This window comes from Callospermophilus lateralis, chromosome 12 (genome assembly GCF_048772815.1).
Source record: "Callospermophilus lateralis isolate mCalLat2 chromosome 12, mCalLat2.hap1, whole genome shotgun sequence".
In the NCBI taxonomy this organism is placed as follows: Eukaryota; Metazoa; Chordata; class Mammalia; order Rodentia; family Sciuridae; genus Callospermophilus; species Callospermophilus lateralis.
In genome coordinates this window covers 81,822,944-81,837,787 of record NC_135316.1, presented here as the reverse complement: position 1 = coordinate 81,837,787, position 14,844 = coordinate 81,822,944, and the positions used below count along the sequence as shown (strand labels likewise).

The following is a 14,844-nucleotide window of genomic DNA, read 5'->3' as shown; positions in this document are numbered from 1 at the left end:
CATTTTAGTACACAAATTTGTCATGGACATAATATTTTTACTTCTGCTGGGTAAACAACCAAGAATAAAATTGCTACTTGAATAGTAAATGCATGCTTAAATTTATGGGAAATTGATGAGCTTTCTTGCAAAAACCAGTTTTATCATTGTTTCCTATCAGCAATATGTTAAAAGATCTGTTTTCCACATTCTACTTAATACTTGATGTTGTTGGTCCTTTTTATTTTAATTTTATAATGGCTACAGAATCATATATCTATCGTTTGGTTTTATTTTCAATTTCCTAATGATCAGTTAGGGTATTTTTTCCATGTGTTTATGGGTCTGCTATTTTTTAAAAAACAAATAGTTTTTTTTATGTAAAAATTAATATGTTCTTCATAGATGCCCATCAAGAGGTACCTACATTCCATCATCCTTTGTTCCATTGTATGGTTTACATTTTCATTTCCTTAAAAGTGTTAACAGAAAGTTTCTAAAATCCATTATGTCAAATATTTTTTTATGATTTTTGCCTTTTATAAGTCCCGAAAATCTTTACATTTCCCAAAGTTTTATCCATACTCTCCTGTTTTCGTCTATAAGTTGTGTTGTTCTTGCTTTTATGATCTATAAGTTGTGTTGTTCTTGCTTTTATGATCTACTTTGATTTAGTTTCTTTGTTTATAGTGAGGTAAAATTTGGGATTTGTTCTCATCCATATGTATATCAGTGTTTCAGGACCACTGGATTTCCTGGGCACATTGGTTTAAAATCAATTGACCACCTATGTGTAGGTCTTTTTCTTAGACTCCATTCTGGTTGCAGTACCTATATACTGTACTTATGACAGTACTGCACTGTCTTGATTACTGTAACTTTATAGTAAGTCTTTAAATCATATAATTAAATCCTTTCATTCTGTTCTTGTCAAAAATGACTTTGACTTTTCTAGGTTATTGCATTTTCACATAAATTTTAGAATTAGTTTATTAGTTTCTAAAAAGAGACTGCCAAAATTTAAATTAGGGGTGTGTATGTGTGGGTGTGTGTGTGTGTATACACACACACACACACCCATAAATATTTATATTTTTTTTTAGTTGTCAATGGACCTTTATTTTTATTTATCTAAATGTGGTACTGAGAATTAAACCCAGTGTTTCACATATTCTAGGCAAGCATGCCTACCACTGAGCTACAACACCAGCCCCTATTAGGATTATATTGAAACTTTCATTAAATTTGAGGAGAATTGACATTGTATTATTTTTTCCAGTTTATCAATATTTTTATCATTCCTTAAAATATTTAATTTCATCATCTTATTGTAGTTTTGATTGTGATGGTATTGTACTATTTTTTAATGTTTATTTTTAGTTGCAGTTGGACACAATACCTTTTATTTTATTTATTTTCATGTGGTGCTGAGGATCAAACCAGGGCCTCCTACATGCTAGGTGAGCGCTCTAACACCCAGGGCCTCACATATGCTAGCCAACTGCTATACTGCTGAGCCACAACCCCAGCCCCTTGCACTTGTTTTTATGTCTTATATTGCTTTAATTGATTTTTAATGATTTTCTGAACTAAGTGTAATCTGTTATAAACATCTAATATCACACACAAAACAGTGTACTGATATTAAAATTTGCCTATGATATCTACAATATTTATATTTATAATCCATAGATAATTCCCTTAAAATATTTGAAGGTAGGTAAACAATAAACCAATATTAATAGAAAATAGAATAATATGCAAATATACATTCACTCAACAGAAGAATTAGAGCAGGAAAAAAGAACACATGGAAATAATAGCTTCATTTGAAAAACTGACTACCAAATTGATACCATCATATCAATAATTTCTTTAAATGCAAATGGTCTCCAATTACCAATTAAAATATAGACATTTTTAAATTGATTATTTTTAGGTAACTTTTTATTTATATATGACAGCAGAATGCATTACAATTCTTATTACATATATAGAGCACAATTTTTCATATCTCTGGTTGTATACATAGTAGTATATTCACACCAATTCGTGTCTTCATACATGTACTTTGGATAGTAATGATCATCACATTCCACCATCATTAATTACCCCATGCTCCCTCTCTTCCCCTCCAAACTGTCTGCCCTACCTAGAGTTCGTCTATTCCTCCCATGCTCCATCTCCCTATCCCACTATGAATCAGCCTCCTTATATCAAAGAAAACATTTGGCATTTGTTTTTTGGGGATTGGGTAACCTCACTTAGCATTATTTTCTCTAACTCCATCCATTTACCTGCAAATGCCATGATTTTATTCTCTTTTATTGCTGAGTAAAAGTAGGATTCATTAATAGATCTGTGAAAAATCTGCTTTAAACATGAAAATGTGGATAAGTTTAAAGAGGAAAAGTCAAGGAATTATCATTAAAATTCTTCATTAATATAAAGCCATATAAAGAGCTGGAAAAGTTTAATTGGATAGGATATTAGTATTTTTTCTTGACTAAGTTTTTTTACAACTTGAAAATTGTAAAAGTGTTAAGTTTCTTCACATATAATAAAAGATCAGAATGATATAATTTAATATCATAAATTTAATCTGTGATTTTTTAAAAAAACTAAGCCATTTAAGCACTTATACTCCTTCAAATATTAGATGATGAAATAGTCATATAAAATATTTGGGATTTGCATCCTTAATAATAAGCTTATTGTGTTCCTGAGAACAACTAGGAAACCTGTTGAAAAAGCAAAGCAAAAATGTCACTCTTGTGTTCTTTGTGCTAGTGTTATCGTATATCTTACTTGTATATGTCTTATTAAGAAATAGTATGTTGCAAGTGTTTTTGCTCTAGAAAGTCAATTGTCTTTTAAAACTATTCAAATAAATTTATTTTAGATGGACACAGTGTCACATGCCTATAGTTGCAGCTACTAGGGAGACTGAAGCAGGAAGATCACTTGAGCCCAGAAATTCAGAGCCAGCCTAGGTAACATAGCCAGACCTCATTTTAGGGACCCCCTCCCCACCAAAAAAGTGTGTGTGTGTGTGTGTGTATGTGTATGTACACACATAAAATTTATCATTACCAGGACTTGCTTGTATGAATTTAAGTTTTTGTCAGGTATGTAATACCTTGTACTTGAAGAACTTTCTTTAAAGTACTTATAAGTAAGATGCATGGATTCTCTCTGTCCCCTCCCCCCCACCCGCCCTGAAAAAGTCTTTATTTTGTCATCATTTTCAAACATTTTTGACCATATATAAAATTGTATGTAGGCTTATATATTTTAGAAATGTGTTAGAAATCAGTTTTAATTTCACACCTTCTGACTTGTATAGTTTCTAAAGAAAACATTGTTCTTTGTTCTTCCATATATAATTTGTATATTCTCTGACTTTTTCAAATGTTCTCTTTATATTTGGAATTCAGTAGTTTATTATGATATATGAAGGGTATTTATTAACTATATGTGGTGTTTTATGGTGTTCTTACATCTGTACTTTTAAAATCTTTATTATATTTGGAAAATTCGTATTCATTATCTCTTCACATATTTCTTCTTCTATATCTTCTATATTGTGTTAATGTTGTATTTCTACCATAAAGAATTGCCAGAAATTCAGCAGCTTGAATTAACACTGATTTATTAGTTATTTCACAGATCTTTAGGCTAAAAGTCCAGCCAGCTCACACTGGGTCACAATCCGCATGTTACCAGGGCTACATCCCTTGTGGGGAAATTTTGAAAGAAAATTTGCTTCCAATTTTATTCAATTTGTTAGCAGAAGTTAGTTCTGTGTGCCTCTAGGACCTGTTCCCTTTCTTGGTGTCATTCAAAAGCTGCCCTTTGCATGTGGCTCCTTACATTCAGAAACAGAAAGTATGCATCATTCCTCTCACACTTAGAATTGCTCTGATATCCCATTCTGATACATTTTTTCTGCTTTTTTAGAGCTCATGTGATTAGATTGAGTCAGGTATTCATAATTCAAGATCATCTCCCTGTCTTAATGTCTGTAATCTTAATTTGACTTGCAAAGTCCCTGTTGCTATGTAACATAACCTATTCACAGATTCCAGGAATTATTCTTTTGGTGTTTTTGTGTAACCATTCTTTGGCATACTGTACTTCTCCTTCTGCAATTCCAGTCACACTTATTTAAGATTATTTTTGCTGTTCCATAGCTCTTGTATGCTCTTGAATATCTGTGTGCTCTCTTTTTCATTCCCTTTCTTTCTCTCTCTATATATCTATAAAAGAATATATGTATTCTTCTCCTTTCTTAGCTATTTTTGTGGTAGCAATACATAACTAACACAAAAATATAGGAGAAATAGCTAAATGGTTTTGAATGTTTTGAACTATTCAGTATGGTTTTGAATGTTGTTGGGGGGCAAAAGATTTATTGAGATTTAAAAAAAATAAATCACAACAAATTATAAATCTTTAAAAGCTGACCATTACCATAAATATAACAAAATCCAAAAAGAAAACATAAAAAAAATTTGATCAACTTTCTCTTGTACCTATGTAATGCTTATTCTTTTTTGACCACATACTATTTTATCTGCCCTTTCCGTAACAGTGATTTTATAATTATTTTTGTTTTTATTTTTCTAAGTTTTATCTTTTACTTGGCAATAATTATGCAAATTGACAAAGTACATATTCATGGATATATATGTACATATATGTGTGTATGTATGTGTGTGTGTGTGTATATATATATATATATATATATATATATATATGTATGTATGTGTGTGTACACACATACATGCACACATTGTATAATGGTCAAATAAGAGTAATAGTGTTTCTGTCACCACAAATATTCATTATTTATTTGTGATAAACTATTCAAAATTCTTTGAAACATTTTACATTATTATTGACTAAAAGCATCTTACTGTGCAGTAAAACACTGGAACTTATGTTTTCTTTGTATAAATTTTTTACCCATTGGCTAACCTCTTTTATTCCTTCTCCACATATCCTCCCCTCTCTAGTAATCATCATTCTACTTTCCATTAAGATTGGCTTTCCTTAGATTGCATTTATATGTGAGATCATGCAGTATTTGTACTTCTGGCTCATTTCACTTACTATACTATTGTCTAGGTCAGTACATATTATTGCACATGATAGAATTTTATGTTTTCTTTTGGATGAGTAGTATTCCATTTTACTTATAAAACATGTTTCCTTTTTATAAAAAAAAATGTATATATTTATTTTTATGTGGTGCTGAGGATCGAACCCAGTGCCTCACATGTGCAAGGCAAGCACTCTACCACTGAGCTATAACCTGGCCCCATAACAAGTATTCTTTATCCCTTTATCCATTGATAGATACTAAAGTTTGATTCCATATCTTGGCTATTATGAATAGTGTTACAATGAACATGGAAAGTGTAGATATTAGTCTGTCTTTAAATTCACTGATTCTTTCCATGGAATTATTGAGACTATCTTTAAGCCAATTGAAGGCCTGTTGTCTCATTTACTGTTTTTCATTTCTACCATTGTTTCTTTATATATATATTTTTTACTTTTCCTGGAATTCCCCATCTGTTTATGCATGCTGTTTACCTTTTCAAGTACTCATTAGCTCTTAACATGTTAATCATAGTTATTGTAAATTCTTTCTGTGATAATTCCATTATGTGATTTACCAAGGATTCTGCAACTGTATTAGTTTGTCTGTTATTTGTTTTTAGTGATGTTTTGCTTCTTTATGTATTTTAATTTTTGGTTGAAAACTGGACATTGTATACAAGATAGGCACTCAAAAATACACATGATTCTCTTTGGGAGAAATGAAGAGAAACTGTCAGGTTTAAATTTATAAGATTATGGTGGAATAAAATAATGAGGCATTTTATTTCAGCTTTTAATTTTCCTAATAGGTACAATCCTAGAAACTTAGAGTTTAAAAAACTATCAGTGGGCCATTATGTCACAGATTCTAGATTTAGGATGGCATTTACTTATCAGATATCTAGTATGTTAAATTATATTTTATATTATAAATACTTTATATTACAAGTTAAGTGAAACCAGATGTTTAAGGTCAATGCTAGTCAATCACTAGTTATGTAGTTGATTAAGAATTTAATGTTATATTGTTTTTCCGTTGGTAGTAGTCTCCTAATTTTGCCTTTTCATTTATGTTTATTTAAGCAAACCATTTAATTTATTTATGCCTGCAGTTTCTCATTTACATAGGAACATTTGATTAGTAAAATTCTACCATGGAATTCACTCATAAACTCATTTCTTTTATAACTGACCTTTATCTTTAGGTAAAGATATTATTATTTTTATTTTAGATTTCCTAATTATACCCATTCTACAGTTAATTATATAACTACCTATTCTTTTATATTATTTAAGAAATTAACAAATTAAGAACTTTACTAAATCAAATTGTTTATTATATTTATGATATTATGCTAAAGATATTGAATACAAAAAATTGAAATAAAAATAATATTAAAATTTTTTGAAATACTACAATTTTAAAGGAGTTTATTAAAATAGAATTTAAAATGCATACAGTGTTCTAAATACAAGTTTGATTATTAGTTTTGTAGAATTACAAAACATATAACTTTGGAAAAAACACCTTCTTAGATAGCAGGAAATTTTTCAAAATTTTCTTTCTAATAATTAGCATGTACACAATCACCATGACCTTGGATGTATCTTGAAGCCAAATCTTACATTTGGTAAGAGTTGATGATAATTATTTTCAAACATTATTTTCTCCCACAGATAATTATTTTTCTGTTCATTTAATTTCTTAAAATTAATTGCACAGATAAATGCAATGTGTAATTGTGTTTTTATTAGTTCATTTTAACTATAAATAATAGTGGGTTCATTTGGGCATATTTATATATGCATGCAATATTATTTACTCCATTTCAATCACTAGTTACTTTCCTTCCTCCCATCCCCTCCTCTCTTTCTCTACTGGTCTTCCCTCTCCTTATTTATGTTTTTAATTTGTGGTGCTTTATAGATATACATAAATGTGGAATTCACTGTTATATATTCATACATGAGCAGTAATAATAATAATTGATCAGTTTCATTCCTTCACTTTACTCTCCCTCCTCTCTCCCCCTCAGTTTTCTTCCTCTACTCCCCTGATCTCCCTTCTACTTTCTTGGGATCTAGTCTTTAAAATTCTTTATTTATCTCTTGTTTCTAAATATGAGAGAAAACATTTGACTCTGGATTTTCTGAATTTGGTTCATTTCACTAAGCATTATGTTCTCAGTTCCATTCATTTACCAGAAAATGAATAATTTCATTCTTTATGGCTGAGTAAAATTCCATTATGTATATATACCCAAATTTCTCTGTTAATTTGTCTGTTGACAGACAGGTACCTGGGCTGGACCCATAAGTTTTCTGTTGTGAATTTTGCTGCTATAAACATAGATATGTGTATATCACTAGAGTATGCTGAGTTTAGTTCTTTTGGCTAAATTCTGAAGAGTAGAATAGCTGGGTCATATGATGGTTCAGTTTTTGTTTTTAGGCATCTTTATTTCTTTTCCAAAGCAGTTATACTGATTTGCAATCCCACCAACAATTCTTAGTGTACCTTTTCCTCCACTGCCTTACTGGCATTGGTATTATTTATATTCTTGATAATTGCCATTCTAACTGGAGTGAAATGAAGTCTCAGTGCAGTTTTGATTTGCATTTCTCTGGATTACCAGGAATGTTGGACATTTTTTCAAATACTCATTAGCCATTTTTAATTTCTTCTGTGAGAAATATGTTTAATTATTTTGCTCATTTATTCATTGGTGTGTGTGTGTGTGTGTGTGTGTGTGTGTGTGTGTGTGTATGAAGTGTTTGAGTTCTTTATATCTTCCAGATATTAATCTCCTTTTGGAAGGGTAAGTGGCAAAGATTTTCTCCCATTCTGTAGGCTATTTCTTTATGCTCTTTTTTCCTTTTCTCTGCAGAAGATAATTTCATGTCATTCCAGTTATTGATTCTTGGTTTTATTTCTTACTTAAGGGTCTTGTTAGGAAAGTTGATACCTGCACCATTATTTTAGAGTGTTTATGTTTTCTTCTAGCAGTTGCAGAGTTTCTGGTCTAATTCCTAGGTCTGAGATCCAATTTGAGTTGACTTTTGTGTAGGGGGAGAGATAAGGTCTAGTTTCATTCTTACACACATATATATCTAGTTTTCCCTGAGCCATTTGTATAAGAGGCTATATTTTCTCCTGCATGTGTATTTAGGAACTTTGTCAAATATTGGAGGACTGTTATCTATGTGGGTTTTTCTCTGTGACTTCGGTTTCTTTGGTCTTCATGTTTGTTTCAATGTTAATACCATCTTTTTGTTTGTTTTTTGTTACTATAGCTGTACAAAATAATTTGAGATCAGGTATTATGATGCCTCCATCATTACATTTTTTTTCTAGGCATTACTTTGACTATTCTAGATCTTTTCTTCTTTCATATGAATTTTAGGACTTTTTGCTAGTTCTATGAAGAATGTCCTTGGTATTTTAATGGGGATTTCATTGAATTTGTGTATCACTTTTGTAATATGGCCATTTTGATAATATTAATTATTCTTGTCCAATTACGTGGGAGATCTTTTCATTTTCTAAGATAATCATCAGTTTCTTTCTTTAGTGTTTGATATGGTTTTCATCTTAGTGGTCCTTCACTTTTATCATTAGATTTATTTCCAAGCATTTAGTTTGTTTTAGGCTATTTTGAATGGAGTAGTTTTCTTGATTTCTTTTTTCAGCAGATTTCATTATTGGAGTATAAGAAACTATTGATTTTTGTATATTGAACATGTATCCTGCTACTTTTGCTGAGTTTATGAGCCCTCTTGACGGTAAACAATATGATGGCAATAGTATGACTTATTATTTTCATTTAATTTTCTTATTTTGCCTGGTTGCTCTGGCTAGAGTTTCAAGGATTATTTTGACTAGGATGGGTAAGAGTGGACATCCTTGCCTTATTCCTAATTATTGAGGAAATGTTGTGTTCACTATGATATTGACTTTTGATTTGTCATATGTAGCTTTTATAATGATGAGGTAAGCTTGTTATCTCTTGTATCTTCAGTGTTTTTTATGTGAATAGCTCCTGAATTTTGTGAAAAGTTATTTCTGTGTCTATTGAGATGATCATGTGATTCGTTTCCTTAATTTTACTTATGTGGCGAATTATATTTATTGAGTTGGATGTTTTGAACCAACCTTGCATACACAGGGTAAAGTCCAGTTGGTCATGGTGTAGAATCCTCTTAATGTGATATTGAGTGTGTATTGCTCATATTTTCTTAAGAATTTTTATGTCTATGTTCACTGAGGATATTAGTCTGTAGTTTTCTTTCCTTAATGTGTATTTTGTTTGCTTTTGATATCAGTGTGATGCTAGTTTTATAGAATGAATTGGGGACTATGCCCTTCCTTTTTATTTCATGGCATAATTGCAGTAATATTGGTTTTAATTCTTTTTTAATTGTGAAGTCAAAATTATATAATTAATTGTGTAGATAAAACAATACAGATAATAACCATTACATAATTGTGTTTTTCAAACACTGTAATAATAAGCTCTCTTTAGTTATATTGTTTTTAATCCATGCATCAAAGTTGTAGAATTTAATCTTAAAACCTCATTATTTCCTTTGTTTTCTTTTTCAAGTTGGTAGTTTTCTTAGTGTGATTGATATATTTCTCAAAATTCAAAGAGGAATCTTCTTCATAGAAACCAGTAATGTTCTTTCTTGAAAGAGTACACTTGCTACCCAGAAAAGTAGCCCAGGTCAAAACAGTCACAAAGCAAACATCCTAACCTTCAGTAGTGTGACTAAAAGAGATTTTTAAAAAGTAGAGTGAGGATAGTGGAATAAGAGGCTTAAGTAGCAGGCATTTCAGCCTGGACTTATAAGTTCTGTACTTAAGGCCAAGAAATGTCTCAAGTACTGAGGAACACATTGAAATTCACTCAAATACTGTTAGGGCAAATTCCCCCATTTGGGCATCTTGCTATTATTTCTTTGCAAAGAGTGTCTTTGAATAAATGAGAATAAATTTTCAAAGAAAAATGAAAAGTTTCTATTTGGTATTTTCCCTAAAATGAGTAAAACATATTTATATTTCTTACAAAAATAACTGGCTAAAGAATACTTTGGTCTTTTTTCTGTTTGTTATATGTTACTTTTTAAAAATTAATTAATTTATTTATTTTGTCAGTGCTGAGGATAGAATGCAGGGCTTTATGTTTGCTAGGCAAGTACTCTACCACTGAATTATTCTAGCCCTGTTCCTTTCTTTTTTATTTGTGTTTTGTTTGTTTTTGTTTTAGAGAGATATACATTTATTTTTCTAGTACTTAATGCCATGGAGTACACCCATAGAAATATAGTTTTTAATTTGTGTTTTACATGTTGAGATAATTTTCTAATATATGTCATGGTCTTCAAAAATGGAGTTTTACATTTTTTTTTTTTGTCTGAGAAGAGGAATGAAATAACAACAACTTGTCTTTTTTTGTCATGGTAGATAATCTTTATTTACTAGGAGACAGTCTTTAAGCTGAAGTTCATGTCTATATTATTTCTTTTCATAATTTAAATTACATAAGGGTAAAGATTATAAACTTTTTTATGAAAAGTTTGTTGTAAATCAAACTTTTGAAATCATTAGGTGAAATCTGCAAATATTAACACAAACAACAAACGATCAGTTTCTTCACTATAAAAAGTGATAATGCAACTTTTTCATTTAAAATATTTTGTTGTTTGATGGAGAAATCTAGCAGTATTATTTGATAATGATTCTCTGTACTTAAAATCTTTGTTCTCTTGCTGAGTAAAATATTACATATTTTCTCCCCTATCAGAAAATTAAAATTTTCATTTCATAATCATATGTATGTACAACATTTAACATTCTGTTAAACTGTATGAGAAAATATTGGCAAAAAAAATATCGTAGGGTTTTATTAACAGAAAAATGTGTTATCTATTCCCTGAAATCAAAGTAATTTTATACTTACATATTCATACACACCAAAGTGAACAGTTGCTCAGATTAATTCAAGTTTTTATTTTATATTTAATTTAATCACTAAGCATAGTAATTTTGCAGTTCCAAAGCCTCCAAATCACTTAGAACCTTTAAAATAGGAAAAAATGTTTTAAACTAGGAAAAAAAAAAATCTGAACCTTTATTAGATAATAGAATATTGAACCCAGTGAACCACCTTGAATCCAGAATTTTTCTAAAGTTATTTTACTCCTACTTACTTATCTTAAAAAAAATAAAATCATGCTGGAGTAAGAGTTAAGTTTTAGAAACACATAATAATTATCTAGATTTGTCTGCTTTTCACATACTCTTTTGGTTCTTATCATTGTTTAGTAGATGGAATTAGTTTATCTGGGTAGTGCAGGACATATTCCTGGAGATTAGAAGAAATTTATGAAATAATATATCCAAAACAGAATCTCCATTTTTATTCAAGTCAGAGGAAATTTACAATATGATTATTCTATGCCTTCAAGTTGCCTGTTTTTTTTTTTTTTGTAACCTTTAAATTAATACTTATTAACAGCAAATACTCTGTTAGAAAAGTTATTTTAGGGCTTGCCTAGCATGTGTGACACACTGGGTTCAATACTTAGCACCACATAAAAATAAATGAACATAATAAAGGCCTGATGTTCATCTATAATTACAAAAGGTTAAAAAAATATAGAGAGAGAATTAGCAGCACCACTACCTGAGAATTTGATTGAAATGCAATTTCTCATGTTACATCTAGATGTGCTAAATCAGAATCTGGGTGGGCCTGGTGGTCTTTTTCAACAGACCCTCTGGGTGATCCTGATTTATACCAACTCTTAACCCAGATGCTAGCTTTAGTAAGAATAGTAGACAGGGAATATTGAAAACTCATATCTTCATCAAGTCTGCCAAGTCCCATTCAAGTCACTTTCTTGCCCAAAGTTGTCCTTCCAAAATATTCTTTCCAAGTGTATGTTTTTTTCCCATCTTTGCTCATTTCTCTAAAGGTGTTGACCAGATAAGAGGCGAAAAGAAATAGAAGTGCTAATGGTGAGACTTCGAGTGTCCAAAGATTCAACACATGCCATTTCCAAGTTAGGAAAGTAGGCATCCTAGATTATCCCCTAGTCCCTATGTAGTCACTTAAAAATAAAAGAAATGCCAGAGTTTAGTTTTAAATATTAGTAATATATTGCAAATTATTCCATGGTTATTTACCTTTTTTTAATCCATAAGCTTTTCCTCACAGAAATAAAAACGTCATCTAGACAGAAATGTATTATTTTGAAGCATTGTTTAATTTTTTTACTGTACTTGTCTTTGTAGAAGGTGTATTTATCTAATATTATTATTACATTGATTTTGTTTATTATATCAGAGTCACATCTTGCTAGAATAAATATGGGTGTGCTTAATTCAAATTATCAGTTATAAAAACCTTAACATATTATATGTCCTCTCACTCTGTGCCAGGTACTTTTGAATGCAGTTTAACACGCTTTAGCTTATTTGATCCCTACTGTTTAGGTGCTGTGATCATCTTCATTTTGCAGGCATAGGAAGTCTGATATTCCCATGGTCACCTAGCTAACATATAGCAGAGCTAGAATTTCAGTCCATGCAGTTTTACTCTAAAGCACATGCTGAGAGAGAAAGAGAGAGAGAGAGAGAGAGAGAGAGAGAGAGAGATGTTACCAAATTATTCACTTGCCTAAGCAGTAATATTTTCTTCATCTATTTTTTTTCTTGTAACATTCAAAATATTTTCAAGAATTCCAAATAGTACCTAAATAAGGACATTAACTCAGTAGTCTACAATATAAATATTAGTTCAGGGATTGATAAAAGTAAGTGGACTTTTGAAGTGGGAATTGCCCACTTTGGGTAAGTAAGTCAACTGAATTCCAGTTACTTCCTTAGCTTTCAAGCTTTTCAGGTAACACCTTCTTGAAAGCAATAGTTAAATTCTTTGTAACTGGCATAATGACCACATAGGACGTGTTCTGAACCATTTTTTTTTCAATGGATAGACAGACAGGATATATAAGAACTCATTTTCCTGATACTTCTAGAGCTATGAACAGTCTTTGGCCCTTGCAGGTAGCAGAACTCTGATTCTTTTCTACTTCAGCTGCAATCTATGAGTAGCCTGTGACTGTATGTGAAACTGTAGTGTCCCTTCTACGTGAAGCTTGTTGTTATTCCTTGGGCTAGAATTGGATTTTTATGGTTTTTAAAGATTTTAATTTAGAAGTAAAGTTTATTCGACATTTTATATTGAATTATATTTATTAGTTTTTATGTCTTAATTTTAACAGCATCACTGCAAAACTTGAAAGAGCTTTAGAAAAAGTTGCTCCTCTTCTTCGTGAAATTTTTGTAGACTTTGCCCCATTCCTATCTCGTACACTTCTTGGCAGTCATGGACAAGAGCTATTGATAGAAGGTATGATTTCTCTCTCTATTCTCATTATTTTAGTTTCCTGTAATGTATCTATTAATCATGGCATAAATTGTGCTTCTACAGGAGTAGATATTGCCAAAGGAATGAAAAGACATTATATCCACAACTTTTAATAAGATTTTTGATATATGCCTTCTCATTACTCATTTTTTTCAGTGGAATTTTATACAAAGCCAGTGGTAGATTTTGAAAGTGAAGAACTTTGAAAAGGTGTTTGAATGGGAAACTCTGACTCTTCTAATTCCAGTCTTATCAGAACGACTATATATTTAGTCATTGTAATATCATGTTTATTAAACAATATTCTCTAAAATTTCTGAGAAATGCTTCTGTAAGTGAAATTTCTTACTCATGTAGCATTTGTAATGTAAGAATCCTTAATTAAGAAGGCATTAAAAATGTGGAGAAATAACAAACTGGAATTATGAAGCTATCATTTTCTTCTCAACAGCAGCGTAAGTAGAATGAGGAGATCAAAAAGATAAATTCACTGTGGTGATGATTTAATTTATATAGCGGTACTGAGAGAGTGGCTTTGAAAATAACTGAAGTATTATTTCTATTAGAAAGTCTTTATTTTATGGCTATTTCTAAACTTTAGAAAGGGGTAATCACTACCAGTATGATCCTATGGGTGGTTAGTGGTGTTAGCTGTCATTTTAGGTGGTTCATGGATTTACCAGCCTTGCATATTGTTTTTGCTTTTTACTTCCTGTTCACTTTATTTTCCTGTGCCTGTTCTGTTATTCTCTCCACTGCTTGGGAAGACCATAATAGTAACTAAGCCTCTGGAATCCCATCAGTTTGAATTCTATTCCAATACTTTGCTCTATGGCCTTTGTGAGTTATGGAGCCACTCTGAATTTTAATTTCCTTTCTATGAAATGGACTTCATGTGAGCATTCCAGTGTTCTTATAAAAACAGAATTATAAAATGCGTATGGCATACAGTGGCAGGATTGAAAAATTGGAAAAATGAAAAAATTACAGTTTTGTGTGGCTTGAGCAAAGTGAATCAAAAGGAACATAGCTGGATATTAGGCCAGGAGAAAAAAGGAGTCTTTAGCTTTATCTTGTGTGGTGTGAGAAAGCTGTTGAGTTTTGAGAAGAGTGGAAATGTCACTAGATATTGATCCGGTTACCATTATTATTATCATCACTTCTACATATGAAGTATAATAGAAAATGTTCCAAAACAAACTTTAAAGGTTCTTAGAAACTTAAAAACTACTTCTTGGTCACAGATTGTGCCTATAATTCAAATACCTTTGTTCTAGACTTATCTTAATGATTGTACAAAATTATACTTTTGTTTATTCAT

At 30.7% G+C, this 14,844-nt stretch overlaps 1 protein-coding gene across 4 annotated transcripts in view; it reads left to right on the top strand.

The window, feature by feature from the left end:
- Positions 1–14,844, top strand: part of Nbea (neurobeachin) — a 622,915-nt gene that overhangs the window by 253,066 nt on the left and 355,005 nt on the right. For all 4 annotated transcript variants that reach the window (XM_076872612.1, XM_076872611.1, XM_076872614.1 and 1 more), the window contains one exon: positions 13,378–13,505. In XM_076872612.1, coding sequence (XP_076728727.1) covers positions 13,378–13,505 — 128 coding nt within the window. The remainder of the gene's footprint in view (positions 1–13,377; positions 13,506–14,844) is intronic.